At 52.8% G+C, this 19,329-nt stretch overlaps 2 protein-coding genes and 1 pseudogene across 2 annotated transcripts in view; all 3 read left to right on the forward strand.

Annotated features, from left to right (window-relative positions):
• Positions 1 to 4,527, forward strand: part of LOC127569700 (ubiquitin-associated and SH3 domain-containing protein A-like) — a 31,623-nt gene extending 27,096 nt beyond the window's left edge. The window contains exons 12-14 of the mRNA XM_052014501.1: positions 117 to 223; positions 1,447 to 1,557; positions 4,381 to 4,527. Of these exons, the coding sequence (XP_051870461.1) occupies positions 117 to 223; positions 1,447 to 1,557; positions 4,381 to 4,409 (247 nt within the window). The 3' untranslated portion in view covers positions 4,410 to 4,527. The remainder of the gene's footprint in view (positions 1 to 116; positions 224 to 1,446; positions 1,558 to 4,380) is intronic.
• Positions 4,528 to 7,620: 3,093 nt separating this feature from the next.
• On the forward strand, positions 7,621 to 9,561 carry LOC127570007 (basic proline-rich protein-like; annotated as a pseudogene).
• Positions 9,562 to 9,614: 53 nt separating this feature from the next.
• hsf2bp (heat shock transcription factor 2 binding protein) overlaps positions 9,615 to 19,329 on the forward strand; it is a 67,949-nt gene continuing 58,234 nt past the window's right edge. Inside the window, exons 1-3 of the mRNA XM_052014502.1 lie at positions 9,615 to 9,659; positions 11,965 to 12,127; positions 16,634 to 16,642. Coding sequence (XP_051870462.1) covers positions 9,615 to 9,659; positions 11,965 to 12,127; positions 16,634 to 16,642 — 217 coding nt within the window. The remainder of the gene's footprint in view (positions 9,660 to 11,964; positions 12,128 to 16,633; positions 16,643 to 19,329) is intronic.

The raw sequence follows: 19,329 nt of genomic DNA on the forward strand, positions 1-19,329 counted from the left end.
TACACATGTGCCCTCTAGTTCTGGACTCCCCTGCCCTGGTACTGTCTACCCTACCTGTGCCCCACTGATACATGTGTTCTGGTACATCAGTAAGTGTGTGTGTGCTTTGTCCACAGGGCACATGTTCCTATCACCGGTCTGATTCCATCGGAAACGTATGAAGACTACGTTAGTCGTTGCTCTACAGTGATAAGGACCATAGTGAACAGCTGCCCAGAAGGAGGTATCGGTAGCAGTCAGCAGATCCCAGCCACATGTCTGAATGACTTGGTGGGACTCTTCGCAGCTCAAACGCGGGACATTGTCCCAACCTACAAAGTACCACAGCTTTGATTCAAGAGTTTCACCTTCCTGCTGCACACACCCCTCCCGTCACACCCAGTGCACGCGTGCACCCCAGTGCGCGCGCACACCCCTCCCGTCACACCCAGTGCGCACACACCCCTCCCGTCACACCCAGTGCGCGCGCACACCTCCTGTCACACCCAGTGCACACGTGCACCCCAATGCGCGCGCACACCCCTCCCGTCACACCCAGTGTGCACACACCCCTCCCATCACACCCAGTGTGCACACACCCCTACCGTCACACCCAGTGCGCGCGCACCCCTCCCGTCACACCCAGTGCACACGTGCACCCCAGTGCGCGCGCACACCCCTCCCGTCACACCCAGTGCGCACACACCCCTCCCGTCACACCCAGTGCATGTGCGCTCCCCCGTCACACCCAGTGTGCACACACACCTCCATGCACACTGTGCCATGGAGGGAGGGAACTACAATGTCCCCACCCTGCTGATTGCCCCACTCCGCTCTGTGCTGAGGTAGTGGGGCATGTTGAGGGAGGAGGGAGCTGAGAGTGGGAGTGTGGGCAGCAGGGTCCAGAGCAGGACCTGAGGTCTGGCCCCAGAACCAGCCAGGGTGTAGGTCTGTCCCAGGTCCAGCACCGGGGGTGGTGAGTTAGGCCGGAGTCTTCACCACCCTCAGTACCCACACCCTACCCCACATGCCGGCCTTCCCACTGCCCTCACCAACCCCTCGGTGGAAGGGATGAATGGGAGGACCGTGGAGCTCAGTGAGTGCGGATGGCCCATTGGCCCATTCCCTCCACTGGAGTTGCCACCACTACTGGGTGGGCAGTTGATCTGCTGGAGGGCTCACTTCCTCAGCCCCCCCCCCCACTGGATCCAGTGCCCCACTGGCACCTCCCCTCACTGGATCCAGTTAGCCCACCAGGACCTTCCTCCTCACTGGATCCAGTGCCCCCAACACGCGTGCACACACACAATCTAGTAACCCACTGGCACCTCCCCCACTGGATCCAGAACCCCCAGTGCTCAGTCTCTGGACAGCCAGTACCTGCAGTGTGACTGAGCCTGGTCCACTTGCCTGGGCCCACACCTTGAGATCCAGACCTGTCTAACGGTGTGTAACGTTGTTCTTCAGGAGGGAACATCCTGTTGGTGGGTCATGCCTCCACCTTGGACTGCTGCTCACGGCCCATTACTGGAACTGCCACCCAAGGATGCCAAGAAATTTGTACAAATGATCAGAAAGGTGAATGTAAACCACCCTCCACAGTGGTCGCAATCCCTGGGCTCAGCCCAATCCCGAACCCTGCCTGGGGTCACCCCAATTCCACACCCTGGGCTCAGCCCAATCCCACACCCTGCCTGGGGTCACCTCAATCCCAAATCCTGGGGTCACCCCAATCCTGAACCCTGCCTGGGGTCACCCCAATCCCAAACTCTATTTTGTGTTCCCACTTGTTCCCCTCCAATTACTCTGTCACCCCCTCCCCACCCATCCTACACTTCTGAAAGGCCCACCTCCCCCCCCACCCCACCCCCATCAGTCTCTATCCCTGCCATTCACCACCTTTTCCCTTTACCCAGCCCTCTCATCTCTGGACATCCAGGCTCCCTTGGACTTGTTGACCCTCCCTTTCACCTTTATGGGAACAGCCTGACCTTCAGCTCATTATTTTGCTTGTGAACAACCCCCAGGTGTCAGCCGTAACCCAACCCACAGGTAGCTGCTCCCTGTCTACAGCTGCTGGTCCTGTCTGATGATGTTGAAATTGACCTTCCCACAGTTCAGGACATTAATTTCCATTCATCCTTTTCCACAACTGCCTTGCAACTCGCAGTGACTTATAGTCACTCTCTCTCCTCTCCCACTGGCACTCCCTTCCACTTTCACAGCCACATTCCCTGAGATTAGGTCCAATACTGTCCCTTCTCTGGTGGAACTATCTATATCCTGGCTCAGAGCTCTTCCAGACATTTCATAACCCCCACCCCACCCATGCTTTTCACACCAAAGCCCCAGTTAATATTAGGGAAGTTGAAACCCCCTACAAACTATTATTACACCTCCCTGATTTGTCCATGTATCTGCTTGTCCATCTCCTGCTGACTTAAGGGGTCTGTAATATACTCCCAGCAAAGTGATTGCCCACCTTTTTGTTTTCACACAACCTGTATTGAAAAGTCCTTTCACTCCTATATTAGTGATTCATATTACAATGCCACCTCCTCTTTTATGCCTCTTCCCAACTCCTGAAGATTCCATACCCCAGCACGTTCAGTTGAGTCCTGCCCTCCTTTCAACCATGTCTTTGTAATAGCAACAACTTCATGTTCCCATGGGCTGATGAACACTCTATTGTACCAGTCAGGCAGCAGCTGGTAAAGTGGATGCAATCCCACCTTGTGCTCCTCCCACGAGCCTTGTCAGGTCAACGTCTGTGCTTCAGAGTGGACTGACTTAGTTCCTTCTATATTTGGCAATAACATCCCCACCCTACACCCCCCCCCACCCCCCCCACCTCTCCACTTCTGCACTCCCACTCTGTGTTCCATTCCCCTACCAAATCAGTTAAACTGGGAGGCCACTTGCTAGATTGTATTTAAAATTGTCTTGGCCACAGAGGACAGAGAGTAGTGGGGGGAGAGATATTATTCTGACTGGAGGTCTGTGACCACTGGTGTTCCACAGGGATCAGTGCTGGGACCTCTGTTTGTGGATTATATAAATAACTTGGACGAAAATGCAGATGGGCTGATTAGCAAGTTTGCAGATGACTCAGAAATTGGTAGAGTTATGGACAGTGAGGAAGGTCATCAAAGGATTCAGCAGGATATGGACCAGGTGGAAATATGGGCAGAGAAATGGCAGATGGAGTTTAACTCAGACAAGATTAAAGACTAAGATAAGATCTTTATTAGTCACATGTACATCGAAACACACAGTGAAATGCATCCTTTGCATAGAGTGTTCTGGGGGGCAGCCCGCAAGTGTCACCACGCTTCCTGTGCCAACATAACATGCCCACAACTTCCTAACCTGTACGTCATTGAAATGTGGGAGGAAACCGGAGCACCCGGAGGAAACCCACGCAGACACGGGGAGAACGTACAAACTCCTTACAGACAGTGGCCAGAATTGAACCCGGGTCACTGATGCGATAACAGCATTATGCTAACCACTACACTACCATGCCTTCCCTTAGTGTGACATATTGCACTTTGGGAGGTCAAATGTAAGGGGAAAGTAAATGGCAGGACCCTTAGAGCACTGGTGTACAGGGGGATCTTGGGATGCAAGTTCATGGCTCCCTGAAAGTACCTTCACAAGTAGGTAGGGTGATGAAGAAGGTGTATGGCATACTTACCTTCATCAGTTGGGGTGGTGAGTATAAAAGTCAGGAAGTCATGTCACAGCTGTATGAAAACTTTGGCCAGGCCACATTTGGAGTACTGTGTGCAGTTCTGGTTGCTGCATTACAGGAAGGATGTGGAGGCTTTGGAGAGCCTGCAGAAGAGGTTCACCAGGATGCTGCCTGGTTTAGAGGGTATGAGCTATAAGGAGAGGTTGGGCAAACTTGTGTTGTTTTCTCTGGAGCATCAGAGGCTGAGGGGAGATCTGATAGAAGTTTATAAAATTATGAGAGGCATAGATAGGGTAGAAAGTGTCTTTCTCTCAGGGTAGAAATGTTAAGTACAGGGCATAGATTTAAAATGAGAGGGGGAAAGTTTAAAGGAGATATGCAAGACGTTTTTTTTTACAGAGGGAGTGGTGGGTGCCCAAAACTAGTTGCCAGGGGAGGTGGTGAAAGCTGATACAACGGCAACATTTTGGAGGCATTGAGACAGATACATGAACAGGCAGGAAATGAGGGACAGACCATGTGCAGGCAGATGGGATTAGTTTGGATTTGCATTACGGTTGATAAAGACATCGTGGGCCAAAGGGTCTGTTTCTGTGCTGTACTCCTCCATGTTAATAAAGTTTCCTCTTACTGTAGTCTATTCCCCCTGTAACCCGCTCCCCCTGTAACCCACTGCTAACATTGGGCAAAATTTGCCTTTGCTGCAGATTCCTGCTCTCGGGTTGTGCTGCTGTGAAAAAGTTCGAGAATCAGAGAAGTGGAGAATGATCGAGCCTCCAGTCAAGAGTCTGACTCATGGACCCAACCCAGCATTCAACTGGAGAGACACACTTCTGCTGAATTAAAGATATTGTTTTGGATACAGACATTCTTTATTACAAATAAATCTTAACAAACGGTGGGCTAAATAACTGAGATATAATCTGGCCGTAACTCTATTTGTCTCTAATCATGGAACACAGAATATTCTGGACAACTGACTGCAGCAATAAGAATCCTGACTCCAGCCTGGATTGACCTGAAGATGGGTTTTCATTGAAGCAATGTAAAACAAATAAAACTGCAGAGGCTGGAATCTGAAGCAACAGAAATGACAGAAGAAGTTTAAAGGTCACTGTGGGCCGAAGGGCCTGTATTGTGCTGTACTGTTCTATGTTCTAAACTCAGCTGATCAAACAGCATCTGTGAAAAGAGAAACCAGTCAACGTATTGAAATGAAGACCATTCATCAGAACTGAGGAAGAGAGAAGGCAAGTTAGTCTGGGTAACAGAGACCATGAGGAGGGAGCGGGTGGAACAAGGGGGATGTCTGTAGTGGGGTGAAATGACCCACAGTCATTGAATGGACTGTTGAGCTCCTTTGTCTGTATAACGTGTGGCTACTGTTGTTCAGCCTGGTCTCTGGGATGTGCCTGACGTGCCAGGATAGCAAATGAAAGGAAAAAGGAAGGGAGGGACGGTGAGCATAAATGGCCGGTCCTGATGCGGAGAGAACGAACGAGCAAGTTATCTGAAGTTGGAGAATTCAGTACTGAGTCCTGCAGCTACATGGTGCCCAGACAGAAGATGAGGCACTGTGCCTTGAGCTCGCGTACGGCCTCGTTGTTACAGTGCAAGAGGCCACAGACAGAGGTCAGCATGGGGGTGGGATGAGCAAGCTGCAGGCAACAGGAAACTTGGGGTCACTCCTGTGGACTGAATGCAGGTGTTCCACAAAGGGGTCACCCAATCTGCATCGGGTCTCTCCACTGTCGAGGAGACCACAGTGTGAACACCAAATGCAGTGAACTGGATTGGAAGAAGTGCAGGTGGTTCACTGCTTCACCTGGAAAGGCTGGGTGGTGGGAAGGTAAAAGGACAGGAGTTGCACCTCCTGGGGTTGCGAGGAGGTGTCACGCAATGGGAAGTGGTGGGTGGGGACCAGGGAGTCATGAGGGTCGATTTCCCTGCAAAATGCAGAAAGGGGAGGGGAGGGGAAAATGTGTCTGGTGGTGGGAACATGTTGGAGTTGGCAAAAATTGTGAAGGATAATATGTTGGATGCAAAGGCTGGAGGAAGGGAAGGTGCATCCTGGGGGACTCTCTCCCTCTCTCTCCATTCTGTCCCCAGGGACAGTCCACCCACTCCCTCCCCACAGTCTCCATCGTTTCACCCCGCTACAGACACCCCCCTTGTTCTACCCACTCCCTCCCCACAGCCTCTGTTACCCAGACTAATGTGCCTTCTCTCTTCCTCAGTTCTGACGAAGGGTTTTCGACCCGAAACTATAACCGGTTTCTCTTTGCACAGATGCTACTTGACTGGCTGAGTTCTTCCAGCATTGCTGTTGTTTTATTGAAGCAAGCCTGAACGTTATGGCAACAGGTGCATTACAGGAGCTGGGGCATGGACAGAACTCTTCCCGTTTTCCAGCTGCCTTCACTATTTCTCCATTGATTTTTTGAGCTGTGAATTTACCGACAATATCCAGACAGCAAATTAGAAAATGCTGTTAGATTAACTCTTGCTTCCAAAGTGATGTGAAGCTGGAAGGTAGTGAGTTCAGGGAGGGGTGGGTGGATAATCTGGCGCAGATCAGTATTAAGAGGGAGGTGGGGTTAGATGTCAGGGACAGAGAAGGGTTGGGTGAGAACTAACCCAGGTTGCTATGGACAGATAGTGTCAATCTTCATCCCTTGGCAGGGCATCGGTTTACAAGGAAGGACTTTTCATGGGAATCATAGAACAGTACAGCATAATACAGGCCCTTCAGCCCACAATGTTGTGCCGACCTTTAAACCTTGCCTAAGACTATCTAACTCCTTACTCCCACATATCCCTCTGTTTTAAATTCCTCCACATGCTTATCTAGTAATCTCTTGACTTGACCAATGTACCTGCCTCCACCACCGCCCCAGGCAGCGTATTCCATGCCCCAACCACTCTCTGGGTAAAAAACCTCCCTCTGATATCTCCCTTGAACCTCCCACCCACTACTTTAAAGCCATGCCCTCTTGTATTGAGCACTGGTGCCCTGGGAAAGAGGCGCTGGCTGTCCACTCTATCTATTCCTCTCAATATTTTGTACACCTCTATCATGTCTCCCCTCATCCTCCTCCTCTCCAATGAGAACAGCCCTAGCTCCTTTAGTCTCTCCTCATAATCCATACTCTCCAATCCAGGCAGCATCCTGGTAAATCTCCTCTGCACCCTTTCCAATGCTTCACATCCTTCCTATAATGAGGCGACCAGAACTGGACACAGTGCTCCAAATGTGGTCCAACCAGAGTTTTGTAGAGCTGCATCATTACTTCACGGCTCTTAAACTCGATCCCACGACTTATGAAAGCTGACATCCCATACTGTGAGGGGAAAGATTTTAACATAGTGGGTTGATATCTGGAATTGTAACAACACCAGAAGGGGAGGTGGAGGAGTCAGATATGATATGGTTTAAGAGACATTTAAATAAACACTTAAATAGACAAGGCGTAGAAGGATATGGACCTAATGCAGGCAAATGGAATCAGTGTAGATGGGCAAGAAGGTCAGCATGGATGTGGTGGGCCGAATGGCCTGTTTCTGTACTGTACCACTGTGTGAATTTTATAAAGGTTGAAAGTGAATTCTTCAATTCAAACACAGGATTCACCCAGGACCCACCTGTCTGTCCTGTCAGACTTCTGCCCGTCTGTGTCCCCCACATCACCTCAGAAACCACACGTCCTCCTCAATCCCCAGTGTGTGCCTTGCACAAAGTGTTTCTGTAAATTGGTTGGAGAAGACCGCAAGTGTCAGTTCGAACCAAACCAACAGAACTTAAAATACAACAATATTAAACTCTGAACCCTGACAGGAGGCTCCTCTGGTGTTTTATTGGATGGAACGTATAACATACAGCAGCTTCAGCTGGTGGTTAGAATCAATACCCTCCCCCACTGCCCCCATGGCCTCTCCTCTCTCCTCCTCCTCCCCACCCTCCCTCCCTCCCTCCTCCTCCCCCACCCCTCCCTCCCTCCTCCTCCCCACCCCTCCTCCTCCTCCCCCACCCCTCCCTCCCTCCTCCTCCCCCCCCACCCCTCCCTCCCTCCTCCTCCCCACACCCTCCTCCTCCTCCTCCCCCACCCCTCCCTCCTCCTCCTCCTCCCCCACCCCTCCTCCTCCTCCCCACCCCTCCTCCTCCTCCCCCACCCCTCCCTCCCTCCTCCTCCTCCTCCCCCACCCCTCCCTCCCTCCCTCCTCCCCCCCTCCTCCCCCACCCCTCCCTCCCTCCTCCCCCACCCCTCCCTCCCTCCTCCTCCTCCTCCCCCACCCCTCCCTCCCTCCTCCCCCCACCCCTCCCTCCCTCCGCTCCTCCCCCACCCCTCCCTCCCTCCCTCCTCCCCCACCCATCCCTCCCTCCCTCCTCCCCCACCCCTCCCTCCCTCCTCCTCCCCACCCCTCCCTCCCTCCTCCTCCTCCCCCACCCCTCCCTCCCTCCTCCTCCCCCCCACCCCTCCCTCCTCCTCCCCCCCCCCCCTCCCTCCTCCTCCCCCACCCCTCCCTCCCTCCTCCTCCTCCTCCTCCTCCCCCCCCCTCCCTCCCTCCCCCCTCCCCCCTCCCCCTCCCTCCCCCCCCTCCCCCTCCCTCCCCCCTCCCCCCCCCTCCCCCTCTCCCCCCCCTCCCCCTCTCCCCCCCCTCCCCCCTCCCCCCCCTCCCTCCCTCCCGCTCCCTCCTCCCTCCCCCTCCCCCTCCCCCCCCCTCCCTCCCCTCCCCCCCTCCCTCCCTCCCTCCCCCTCCCCCCTCCCCCTCCCCCTCCCCCCCTCTCCCCCCCCCTCCCCCCCCTCTCCCCCCCCTCCCTCCCCCTCTCCCCCCCTCCCTCCCCCCCCCTTCTCCCCCCCCTCCCCCCCTCTCCCCCCCCTCTCCCCCCCCTCCCCCCTCTCCCCCCCCTCCCCCCCCCCTCCCTCCCCCCCCTCCCCCCCTCTCCCCCCCCTCCCTCCCCCCCCCCTCTCCCCCCCCCTCTCCCCCCCTCCCCCCCTCTCCCCCCCCTCCCTCCCCCCCCTCCCCCCCCTCCTCCCCCCCTCTCCCCCCCCTCCCCCCCTCCCTCCCCCCCTCTCCCCCCCTCCCTCCCCCCTCTCCCCCCTCCCTCCCCCCCTCTCCCTCTCCTCCCCCCTCCCCCCCCTCCCTCCCTCCCCCCTCCCTCTCCCCCCTCCCTCTCCCCCCCCCTCCCTCCCCCTCCCCCCCCTCCCTCCCCCCCTCTCCCCCTCTCCCCCCCTCCCCCCCCTCCCCCCCCCCTCCCTCCCCCCCTCTCCCCCCCTCCCTCTCCCCCCCCCTCCCTCCCCCTCTCCCCCCCTCTCCTCCCCCCCTCCCCCCCCCCTCCCCCCCCTCCCTCCCCTCTCCCCCCCCTCCCTCCCCCTCTCCCCCCCCTCCCTCCCCCCCTCTCCCCCCCCTCCCTCCCCCTCTCCCCCCCTCTCCCCCCCCCTCCCCCCCTCCCCCCTCCTCCCCCCTCCCTCTCCCCCCCTCCCTCCCCCCCTCTCCCCCCCCTCCCCCCCCTCCCTCCCCCCCTCTCCCTCCCCCCCTCTCCCCCCCCCTCCCCCCCCCCTCCCTCCCCCCTCCCTCCCCCCTCCCTCTCCCCCCCCTCCCTCCCCCCTCCCTCTCCCCCCCCTCCCTCCCCCCTCCCTCTCCCCCCCCTCCCTCCCCCCTCCCTCTCCCCCCCCTCCCTCCCCCCTCCCTCCCCCCCCCCTCCCTCTCCCCCCCTCCCTCCCCCCCCCTCCCCCTCTCCCCCCCTCCCGCCCCCCCCCCTCCCCCCCCTCCCCCCCCCTCTCCCCCCTCCCCCCCCCCTCTCCCCCCCTCCCCCCCCCCCCTCCCCCCCCCCTCTCCCCCCCTCTCCCCCCCCTCCCCCCCTCCCCCCCTCTCCCCCCCCTCTCCCCCCCGCTCCCCGTTGGCGGGAACTCACTGCGCATGCGCTTCCCAGTGGCGCGCGATGGCGGACCCGCAACTGTCGAGGGCGAGAGGCGGCGGGAGCTCGGTAACTGACCCCTGACCCCCGACCCCTCACCGGGAGCTCAGTGAGGTGGGGTCAGGGTCAGTGGGGAGGGGTCAGGGTCAGTCGGGAGGGGTCAGTGAGGTGGTGTCTGGGTCAGTGAGGAGGGGTCAGGGTCAGTGGGGAAGGGTCAGTGGGGAGGGGTCAGGGTCAGTGAGGAAGGGTCAGGGTCAGTGAGGAAGGGTCAGGGTCAGTGGGGAAGGGTCAGTGGGGAGGGGTCAGGGTCAGTGAGGAAGGGTCAGGGTCAGTCGGGAGGGGTCAGTGAGGTGGGGTCAGGGTCAGTCAGGAGGTGTCTGGGTCAGTGAGGAGGGGTCAGTGGGGAAGGGTCAGGGTCAGTGAGGAAGGGTCAGGGTCAGTGGGGAAGGGTCAGTGGGGAGGGGTCAGGGTCAGTGGGGAAGAGTCAGGGTCAGTGAGGAAGGGTCAGGGTCAGTGGGGAGGGGTCAGGGTCAGTGGGGAAGGGTCAGGGTCAGTGGGGAAGGGTCAGGGTCAGTGAGGAGGGGTCAGGGTCAGTGGGGAAGGGTCAGGGTCAGTGAGGAAGGGTCAGGGTCAGTGGGGAAGGGTCAGGGTCAGTGAGGAGGGGTCAGGGTCAGTGAGGAGGGGTCAGGGTCAGTGGGGAGGGGTCAGGGTCAGTGGGGAAGGGTCAGGGTCAGTGGGGAAGGGTCAGGGTCAGTGGGGAAGGGTCAGGGTCAGTCGGGAGGGGTCAGTGAGGTGGGGTCAGGGTCAGTCAGGAGGTGTCTGGGTCAGTGAGGAGGGGTCAGTGGGGAAAGGTCAGTGGGGAGGGGTCAGGGTCAGTGGGGAAGGGTCAGGGTCAGTGAGGAAGGGTCAGGGTCAGTGGGGAAGGGTCAGGGTCAGTGAGGAGGGGTCAGGGTCAGTGGGGAAGGGTCAGGGTCAGTGGGGAAGGGTCAGGGTCAGTGAGGAGGGGTCAGGGTCAGTGGGGAGGGGTCAGGGTCAGTGGGGAAGGGTCAGGGTCAGTGGGGAAGGGTCAGGGTCAGTGGGGAGGGGTCAGGGTCAGTGAGGAAGGGTCAGGGTCAGTGGGGAAGGGTCAGTGGGGAAGGGTCAGTGGGGAAGGGATGCCAAAGTGTTCGCGGGCAGGGTTGGTTTGAGGGGCAGAAAGTGGAAGTAGGTAGGAGGCAGTGTCAGTAAGTTTGGGGATATGGTCAATAGGAGTGTGCTGGGTCAGTCAGGGTCAGAGGCTGGTAATGTGGCAGGAGTCAGAGTTGTGGGAGGGAGATGGAGCTTGGAGTTGGGCAGGTCATTAGGAGGTGGCAGGGTTAGTTGGGACTGAGTGTGGATGGGGAGGCAGGGATTGTAGGATGCAGAAGGCTGGTGGGAATTGGAAGTGCATCAGAGCCTGAGTCCAAGGGTGAGGGGTAGGAACTCTGGGAGGGGGTGGTCAGTGAGATCCGGATGGTGGCAGAGTCAGTGGGTAGGGGGTATGGCCAATGGCAGGGTACTGGGCCAGTGGGTGTCATAGAACACAGAACAGCATGGAACAGGGAGAGGCCCTTCAACCCACAGTGTCTGTGCCAACCATGATGCCAATCCAAACTGATCCCATGTGCCTTCACGGGGTCTGTATGCCTCTAGTCCCTCCCTAATCATGTGTCTGTCTAAAACCCTCTTGCACGTCACTGTTGTATCAGCTTCCACCACCTCCCCTGGCAGCCCGTTCCAGGCACCCACCACTATCTGCATAAAAAAACTGGCTTCGCAAATCTTTAAATTTTCCCCCTCTCATTTTAAACCTGTGCCTTCTAGTAGTTGACACTTTTACCCCAATGGTAGTAACGAGAAGAGGGCATATCCCGGGTGGTGAGGGTCCTTAATGATGGATGCCGCCGCCTTGAGGCAACGCCTCTTGCAGATGTCCTCAATGGAAGGGAGGGCTGTGCCTGTGATGGAGCTGGCCAATTCTACAACCCTCTGCAGCCTCTTTCGATCCTGTGCATTGGAGCCTCCATACCAGGCGGTGATGCAACCAGTCAGAATGCTCTCCACCATACGTCTGTAGAAATTTACAAGAGTCTCTGGTGACAGGTTTTCAGGGACACTTTGAACGCCCTTGAACCTTTTCCCCTGTCCACCTGGTAATTTCTTATACAGACGGAGCCTGCAGTAGTGTGCCTGTCACTGCAAGGTGTGGGAATGCGTTATCAGCTTGAGCCCTGGGAAGATGGGAGGAATTAGGCTCCTCCATTTATTCCAGTTCCTTTAACCTGTTGTGGTTTATAATTAAATATTTTCATAGACCTGCATTATTGGACATAATACTTAGCTTTTTACCCCTAAGGATGTGTTTCAGAAGCCTTTGGGCAAAGATGAGTTTGTTAAAGTTCGAAAGAGAGACCTGGAGAGGCTAACGACTGAGACAATGCAAATCAAGGACTTCCTTCCCAAGATACTGAACGGAGAGTTCTTGGAGAGCTTTCATCAGCTGGAAATTGTTGAAACAGGTGAATGTTTATGTGGCATCATATTACTGTTGTAAAACAAATCATTTCTGAGTTAACTACCATGGAGGTTTTTCACATGTTTATGTTGAACACCAGCATTTTAAAATTGCATTTTTTTTGAAGTTCAGAAGATCATGTTTTTTAGAACAGTTGTTAATTTTATTTAAAGTGTGGTTCAGGCTTGGTGCGTGGTGTGAGTGATGAGATCGGTTTAGAGCGCGGCGTAATGGATATGGTACTGGTTTAGGGAGTGTACAGGATAGAGAACGTGTTTATAGCACAGTGTAAAAGGTATGGTGCAGATTCAGAGAATGGTGTAAAGGATAATGGTATAAGTTATGGTACACGGTGTGCAGGATCTGGGGCAGGGTGTGCAGGATCTGGGGCAGGGTGAGGGCACAGGTAAATTATATGATGCAGTCAAATAATAATTTCAAACTTACAAGTGAATTTTCTGGGGGTATGAGGTTACATACAGACCAGCAGCAGACAGCCATCCAGTGCTCCTGTCTGTTCCACTGTTCAGTGAGCGCACCAATGATCCAGTATCTCATCCTCCTGGGCACCCACAGCCCTCAGAGATAAAGACATCAAAAATACAGAACTTTCTGAGTGAAAGAAGTTCCAGATTTTAAATGGTGTCTCCTTTTCCAATCTCTGCCCCAGAGGTCCGGACACTCTAGTCTGAGGAAACTGCCTCTTAGCATCCATTCTCTAAATCCCTCTTAATCTCTGTGTTTTGAACGATAATCCCTCTCATGCTTCTCATCTCCAGTGTGTGTCAGCCAGTCTTCCTCAAACTCTCCTGTCGGGCAACTGATTTGCCTTCTCCCATTTTCTTTGAAATAAAGGCTAACATTTTGTTGGCAGACACACAAAAATCTGGAGGAACTCATTGGTCAGGCAGCGTCGGTGGAGGGAAGTGGACAGTTGACGTCTTGGGTCAAGACTCTTCATCTAAAATAGAGAGAGGAGATAGCCAGTAGAGTCGTGGCTAGCCCTCGAGGTTGAGGATGATGGTCTTTATTCCGTTGGGAACTCAGGTGGCTTATGAGTCCAACCTTGGAAGTAGCCCACAGAGTGAAGACGCCTGTGCGTGTATTTGTTTAACGTGTACTTGATGTTGCACTACAAAAAGCACACGCTACTTCACAAATCAACCAACTGATTCCAATGGCACGGAAACCACAACAATTGGAGCTGATGGATTTGTTGCAGCCTTCACCCGCCTTCACAGCTGTTGAGTTCGAAGCAACTTCGTCCGCCTGTTCCACCATTGAGGTCTTGGTTGGATTGTTCTTTGTCAGGGACCTCACCATTGACCTCACCGCCATGGGTGACCCTACCAGGAGCATAGCTCCAGACAGCATCGCTCTCGGGATCTCAGGGCCACACAAGCTTCTCTACCACGACAAGGTGACAAATCCACAGAGAAAATAGCCAGTATAAAAAGGTGGGGGAAGGGGTGGAGCAAGAGCTGGCAGGTGATAGGTGGATCCAGGTGAGGGAGGGGGGAGAGTGCGAACAATATCAGAAGCTGGGAGGTGATAGGTGGAAGTGACAGGGTTGAAGATGGAATCTGATGGGAGAGGAAGGTGAAATGTGGAATGGGGGGGAGGGGAACCAGTGGGAGGAGTGTGTGGGTAGATGGAAAGGGCAGTGGGGGCCAGTAGGATAAGGAGAAGAGAGAAATGAAAGAAAGGGGAAAGGGACAGACTGGGAGCAGTTACTGGAAGTCTGAGAATGTGATGTTCATGCTTTTTTGTCTCATTTGTTGGCAGATGCCATTTTGTTTTCTGCTGGGGTCGTGATGGACAGTCCTGTGGTGGACAGTCCTGTGGTGGACAGGCCTGTGGTGGACAGTCCTGTGGTGGACAGTCCTGTGATGGACAGTCCTGTGGTGGACAGTCCTGTGGTGGGTCAACCTATGCTGGGTCAGGTGGCAGCCAATAAAATTGCCAGAAGGATAAAAATTTCTTCCTTTGATCAGATATAACATTGGCAGGTGGTGTGTTGTAGCTGCATGATGTGGGAGCTGGTGGACCCCATTGTGGTTCCTGGTGACCACATCTGCAGTAAGTGTTGGTTGCTTGAGGAACTCAGGCTCAGAGTTGATGACCTGGAATCTGAGCCTCATAAGCAATGCATCAGCGAGGGGGAGAGTTGCCTGGACGCTGTATCTCAGGAGGCAGTCACACCCATTAGATTAACTACTTCAAATTCGGGCTGTGGTCAGGGGCAACAGGGTGTGACTGCGAGTGAGGCAGGTAGGGGGATCCAAGAGGTAGTGCTGGAGGAGCCTCAGCCCTTGAGCTTGTCCAACAGGTCTGAGATTCTTGCTCCCTGGGCGGAGGAGACTGCAGGCTGTAGGAAGGATGAGCAACTGAACTGTGGCACCGTGGTTCGGGGAGCGAGAGAAAAGTAGTTATAATTGGGGATAGTGTAGCCAGGGGAATAGACACAATTCTCTGTTGCAAGGATAGAGACGCCTGAAGGCCGTGCTGCCTGTCTGGTGCCTGGGTTCGGGACACCTCGCCTGACCTGCAGAGGAATTTGGAATGAAAGTGGAAAGATCCAGTTGTCTTGGTCCATGTAGGTACCAACAACGTAGGCAGAACGAGGAAAGAGGTTCTGCTGAGGGAATTTGAACAGCTAGGAACTAAATTAAAAAGCAGAACCAAAAAGGTAATAATCTCTGGATTGCTGCCTGAGCCACGTGCAAATTGGCACAGGGTCAGTAAGATCAGAGAGTTAAATGTGTGAGATTGGTGTGGGAGAAGTGGGTTTGAATTCGTGGGACATCGGCTCCAGTACTGGGGAAGGAGGGAGCTGTTCCGATGGGACGGGCTCCACCTGAACCACGCTGGGACCAGGGTCCTGGTGAATCACATAACTAGGGTTGTCGTTAGGGCTTTAAACTAAATAGTAAGGGGGTGGGTTCAACATTTGGAAAAGTATGGATAAAGTTAAAGGGAAGGAGAGTGCGAGAGAGGTTACTGACGTCTCCAGAATAAAGAATCAGCCAGAAAGTTCAGAAAGGGATCAGAATTTAACTTCAGGCAGCATGGAGACAAATTTGAGAAGGGTGGTGAATACAGGACTGAAGGTGTTATATTTGAATGCACGCAGTATACGATACAAGGTAGATGAGCTCATAGCGCAGTTAGACATTGGCAGGTACGACGTTGTGGGCATCACAGAGTCATGGTTGAAAGAAGATCACAGATGGGAGCTAACCATCCAAGGATACACATCCTATGGAAAAGACAGGCAGGTGGGCAGAGGGGGTGGGGTGGCTCTGTTGGTAAAACATGAAATCGAATCCTCAGCCAGAAGTGACATAGGATCAGAAGATGTAGGATCCTTGTGGGTAGAGTTGAGAAACTGCAAGGGTAAAAACACCCTGATGGGAGTTATATACAGGCCTCCGAATAGTAGCCAGGACGTGGGGTACAAATTACAACAGGAGATAGAAAAGGCGTAAAAAGGGCAATGTTACAGTGGTCATGGTGAATTTCAATATGCAGGTAGACTTGGAAAATCAGGTTGGCACTGGATCCCAAGAGAAGGAATTTGTAGAATGCCTACAAGATGGCTCTTTAGAGCAGCTTGTGGTCAAGCCCCCTAGGGAAAAGGCAATTCTGGATTTGGTGCTGTGCAATGAACCAGATTTGATTAGGGAGCTTAAGGTAAAGAAACCCTTGGGAGGCCAGTGATCATAATATGATAGAATTCACCCTGCAGTTTGAGAGGGAGAACCTTAATTCCAATATATTGGTGTTACAGTTGAGTAAAGGCATGAGAGAGGAGCTGGCCAAAGTTGATTGGAAGGGGACCCCAGCAGGGATGATGGTAGAGCAGCAATGGCAGGAGTTTCTGGGAGTAATTTAAAAGATGCAGGATCATTTCATCCCAAAGAAAAAGAAGCATTCTAAAGGGAGGATGAGGCAACCGTGGCTGACAAGGGAAGTCAAAGACAGCATAAAAGCAAATTGGAAGACATACGATATTGCAAAAATTAGCGGAAACTAGAGGACTGGGAAGCTTTTAGAAACCAACAGAAGGCAACTAAAAAAGCAATAAGGGGAGAAAAGATGAAATATGAAGGTAAACTAGTCAATAATATAAAAGAGGATACCAAAGGTTTATTTTTAGCTGTATAAAAAGAGAAGCAAGAGTGGACATCAGACCACTGGAACGTGATGCTGGAGAGGTAGTAACGGGGAACAAAGAAATGGCGGATGAACTGAATAATTATTTTGAATCAGCCTTCACTGTGGAAGACACCAGCAACATGCCAGAAATTCGAGAGAGTCAGGGGGCAGAAGTGAGTGCAGTCACTATTACTAAGGAGAAGGTGCTGGGAAGCTGAAAGGTCTGAAGGTGGATAAGTCACCTGGACCGGATGGACTACACTCCAGGGTTCCGAAAGAGGTAGCTGAAGAGATTGTGGAAGCATTAGTAGTGAGCTTTAAAGAATAATTTGATTCAGGAATGGTTCCAGAGGACTGGAAAGTCACAACTGTCACTCCTTCCCTTCTTAAAAGAGGCAAAAGACAGGAAATTATAGATATTAAGATTAAGATATTTACTTATTATTCACATGTACATCGAAACACACGCATCTTTTTGCATTACTGAGAATGTTCTGGGGGCAGCCCGCAAGTGTCGCCACTCTTCCGGTGCCAGCATAGCATGCACACAGCTCCTAAACTGTACGTCTTTGGAGAAAACCCACGCAGACACAGGAGAACGCACAAACTCCTTACAGACAGCGGTGGAATTGAATCCGGGTCGCTAGCGCGGTAATGGCATTACACTAACCGCTACACTACCGCGCCACCCAGGCCAGTTAGCTTGACTTCAGTGGTTGGTGGGATGTTAGAATCCATTATTGAGGATAATGTTTCAGGGTACTTGGAAGCACGTGATAAAACAGGCCGAAGTCAGCATGGTTTCGTTAAGGGGAGATCTTGCCTGACAAATCTGTTGGAATTCTTGGAGGAAGTACATAGAACATAGAATACTACAGCACAGTACAGGCCCTTCGGCCCACAATGTTGTGCCGACATCTTATCCTGCTCTAAGATCTATCTAACCCTTCCCTCCCACTTAGCCCCCTATTTTTCTGTCATTCATGTGTCTATCTAAGAATCTCTTAAATGTCCCTAATGTATCTGCCCCCATAACCTCTGCCGGCAGTGCGTTCCACGCACCCACCACTCTCTGTGTAAAAAAACTTACCCTTGACATCCCCCTCACATCTTCCTCCACTCACCTTAAAATTATGTCCCCTCATGCTAGCCATTGTCGCACTGGGAAAAAGTCTCTGACTGTCCACTCGATCTATGCCTCTTACCATCTTGTACACCTCTATCAAGTCACCTCTCATCCTCCTTCTCTCCAAAGAGAAAAGCCCCAGCTCACTCAACCTATCCTCATAAGACATGCTCTCCAATTCAGGCAACGTCCTGGTAAATCTCCTCTGCATCCTCTCTAAAGCTTCCACATCCTTCCTATAATGAGGCGACCAGAACTGAACACAATACTCCAAGTATGGTCTGACCAGAGTTCTATATCACCTTGCAACATCACCTCGCAGCTCTTGAACTCAGTACCCCGACCAATGAAGGCCAACACTCCATACATCTTCTTAACAACCCTATCGACCTGCATGGAACCTTGAGGGATCTATGGACGTGGGCCCCAAGATCCCTCTTCCTCCACACTGCTAAGAGTTCTGCCATTAACCTTGTATTCTGCCTTCGAATTCGATTTCCCGAAGTGTATCACTTCACACAAGTAACAGGCAGGATAGACAAAGGAGAGTCAGTGGATGTTGTTTACTTGGATTTTCAGAAGGCATTTGACAAGATGCCACACATGAGGCTGCTGAACAAGATAGGAGCCCATGGTATTACAGGATATGATGGCATTGGAGAGGATCCAGAGGAGGTTTACAAGAATGATCCTGAGAATGAAAGGGTTAACGTATGAGGAGCGTTTGTTGGCTCTGGGACTGTACTCACTGGAGTTTAGAAGGCTGAGGGGGGGATCTCATTTAAACCTACCGAATATTGAAAGGCCTGGATAGAGTGGACTTAAAGTGGATGTTTCCAGTAGTGGGAGAGTCTAGGACCAAGAGGGAACAGGACATCCCTTTGGAATAGAGATGAGGAGGAATTTCTTTAGCCAGGGGTTGGTGAATCTGGAATTCATTGCCACAGACGGCTGTGGAGGCCAAGTCATTGGGTATATTTAAAGCGGAGGTTGATAGGTTCTTGATTAGTAAGGACGTCAAAGGTTACAGGGAGAAGGCAGGAGAATGGGGTTGAGAGGGTAAAATAAATCAGCTATGATTGAATGGCAGAGCAGACTTGATGGGCCAAATGGCCTAATTCTGCTCCTATGTCTTATGCTCTTATGGCAGTGAGGAAATGGTTCATAAAGTAGGGTGACAGGTAGGAGTTGAGAACTTTTTTTTGAAAGCAAAATAAAACCCCGGGTAGTGGGTAGAGAATAAAGTCTAACAACAATTTGCATAGGCAATTGGAAAAAGTAAGAAAAGAAAAATTGTGGCAGATAAAGGCTTGGTTGCAGCATTTGATTCTTGGACCCAGGTTTGGGAGGAATGTTGTAAAACACTATTACAGGCAACCCCACGTTACAGACGTTCGGGATACGCAAATCCACCCTTGCAGAATTCACAAATCACTACGCAAAAATTTGAGATGCGGAATAAAGTTCTCTGTTGTGGAATTTACATTAAATAAATCAACAGAATTTTTTTTCATCTGGCATTTCTTGATGGTTCACGTGACGGAAAATTGCAATAAAGGACATTTTCCTCCATTACGTGGAGATTGCCTGTATATAGTTGCAAACAATGTCAGTGATTAAAGCAAGCAGGTCTATCTTAATCAGTGTTATTGAGGCCCCCATGTATAGTATAATGAGAAACCTGCTGAGCGCAGAAAAACACATTAATGAAATTCAGGAATTAGTGGATTTGTTGAAGAATTGCTTTATCTTAAAGAAAAGAGAGATTGTGCAAAGATTTAATTTTGCTTCACATCTAAGAAGACCAAACAAAACAGTGGCTGAGTGTGTAGCCAAACTAACAAAGTTATCACAAGACTGTAATTATAGCAACACCTAGAGATGGCTCAGGACTAGGCCACCATTTTGCGGAGCACCTGTAC

Source organism: Pristis pectinata, chromosome 4, assembly GCF_009764475.1.
Source record: "Pristis pectinata isolate sPriPec2 chromosome 4, sPriPec2.1.pri, whole genome shotgun sequence".
Lineage (NCBI taxonomy): Eukaryota > Metazoa > Chordata > Chondrichthyes > Rhinopristiformes > Pristidae > Pristis > Pristis pectinata.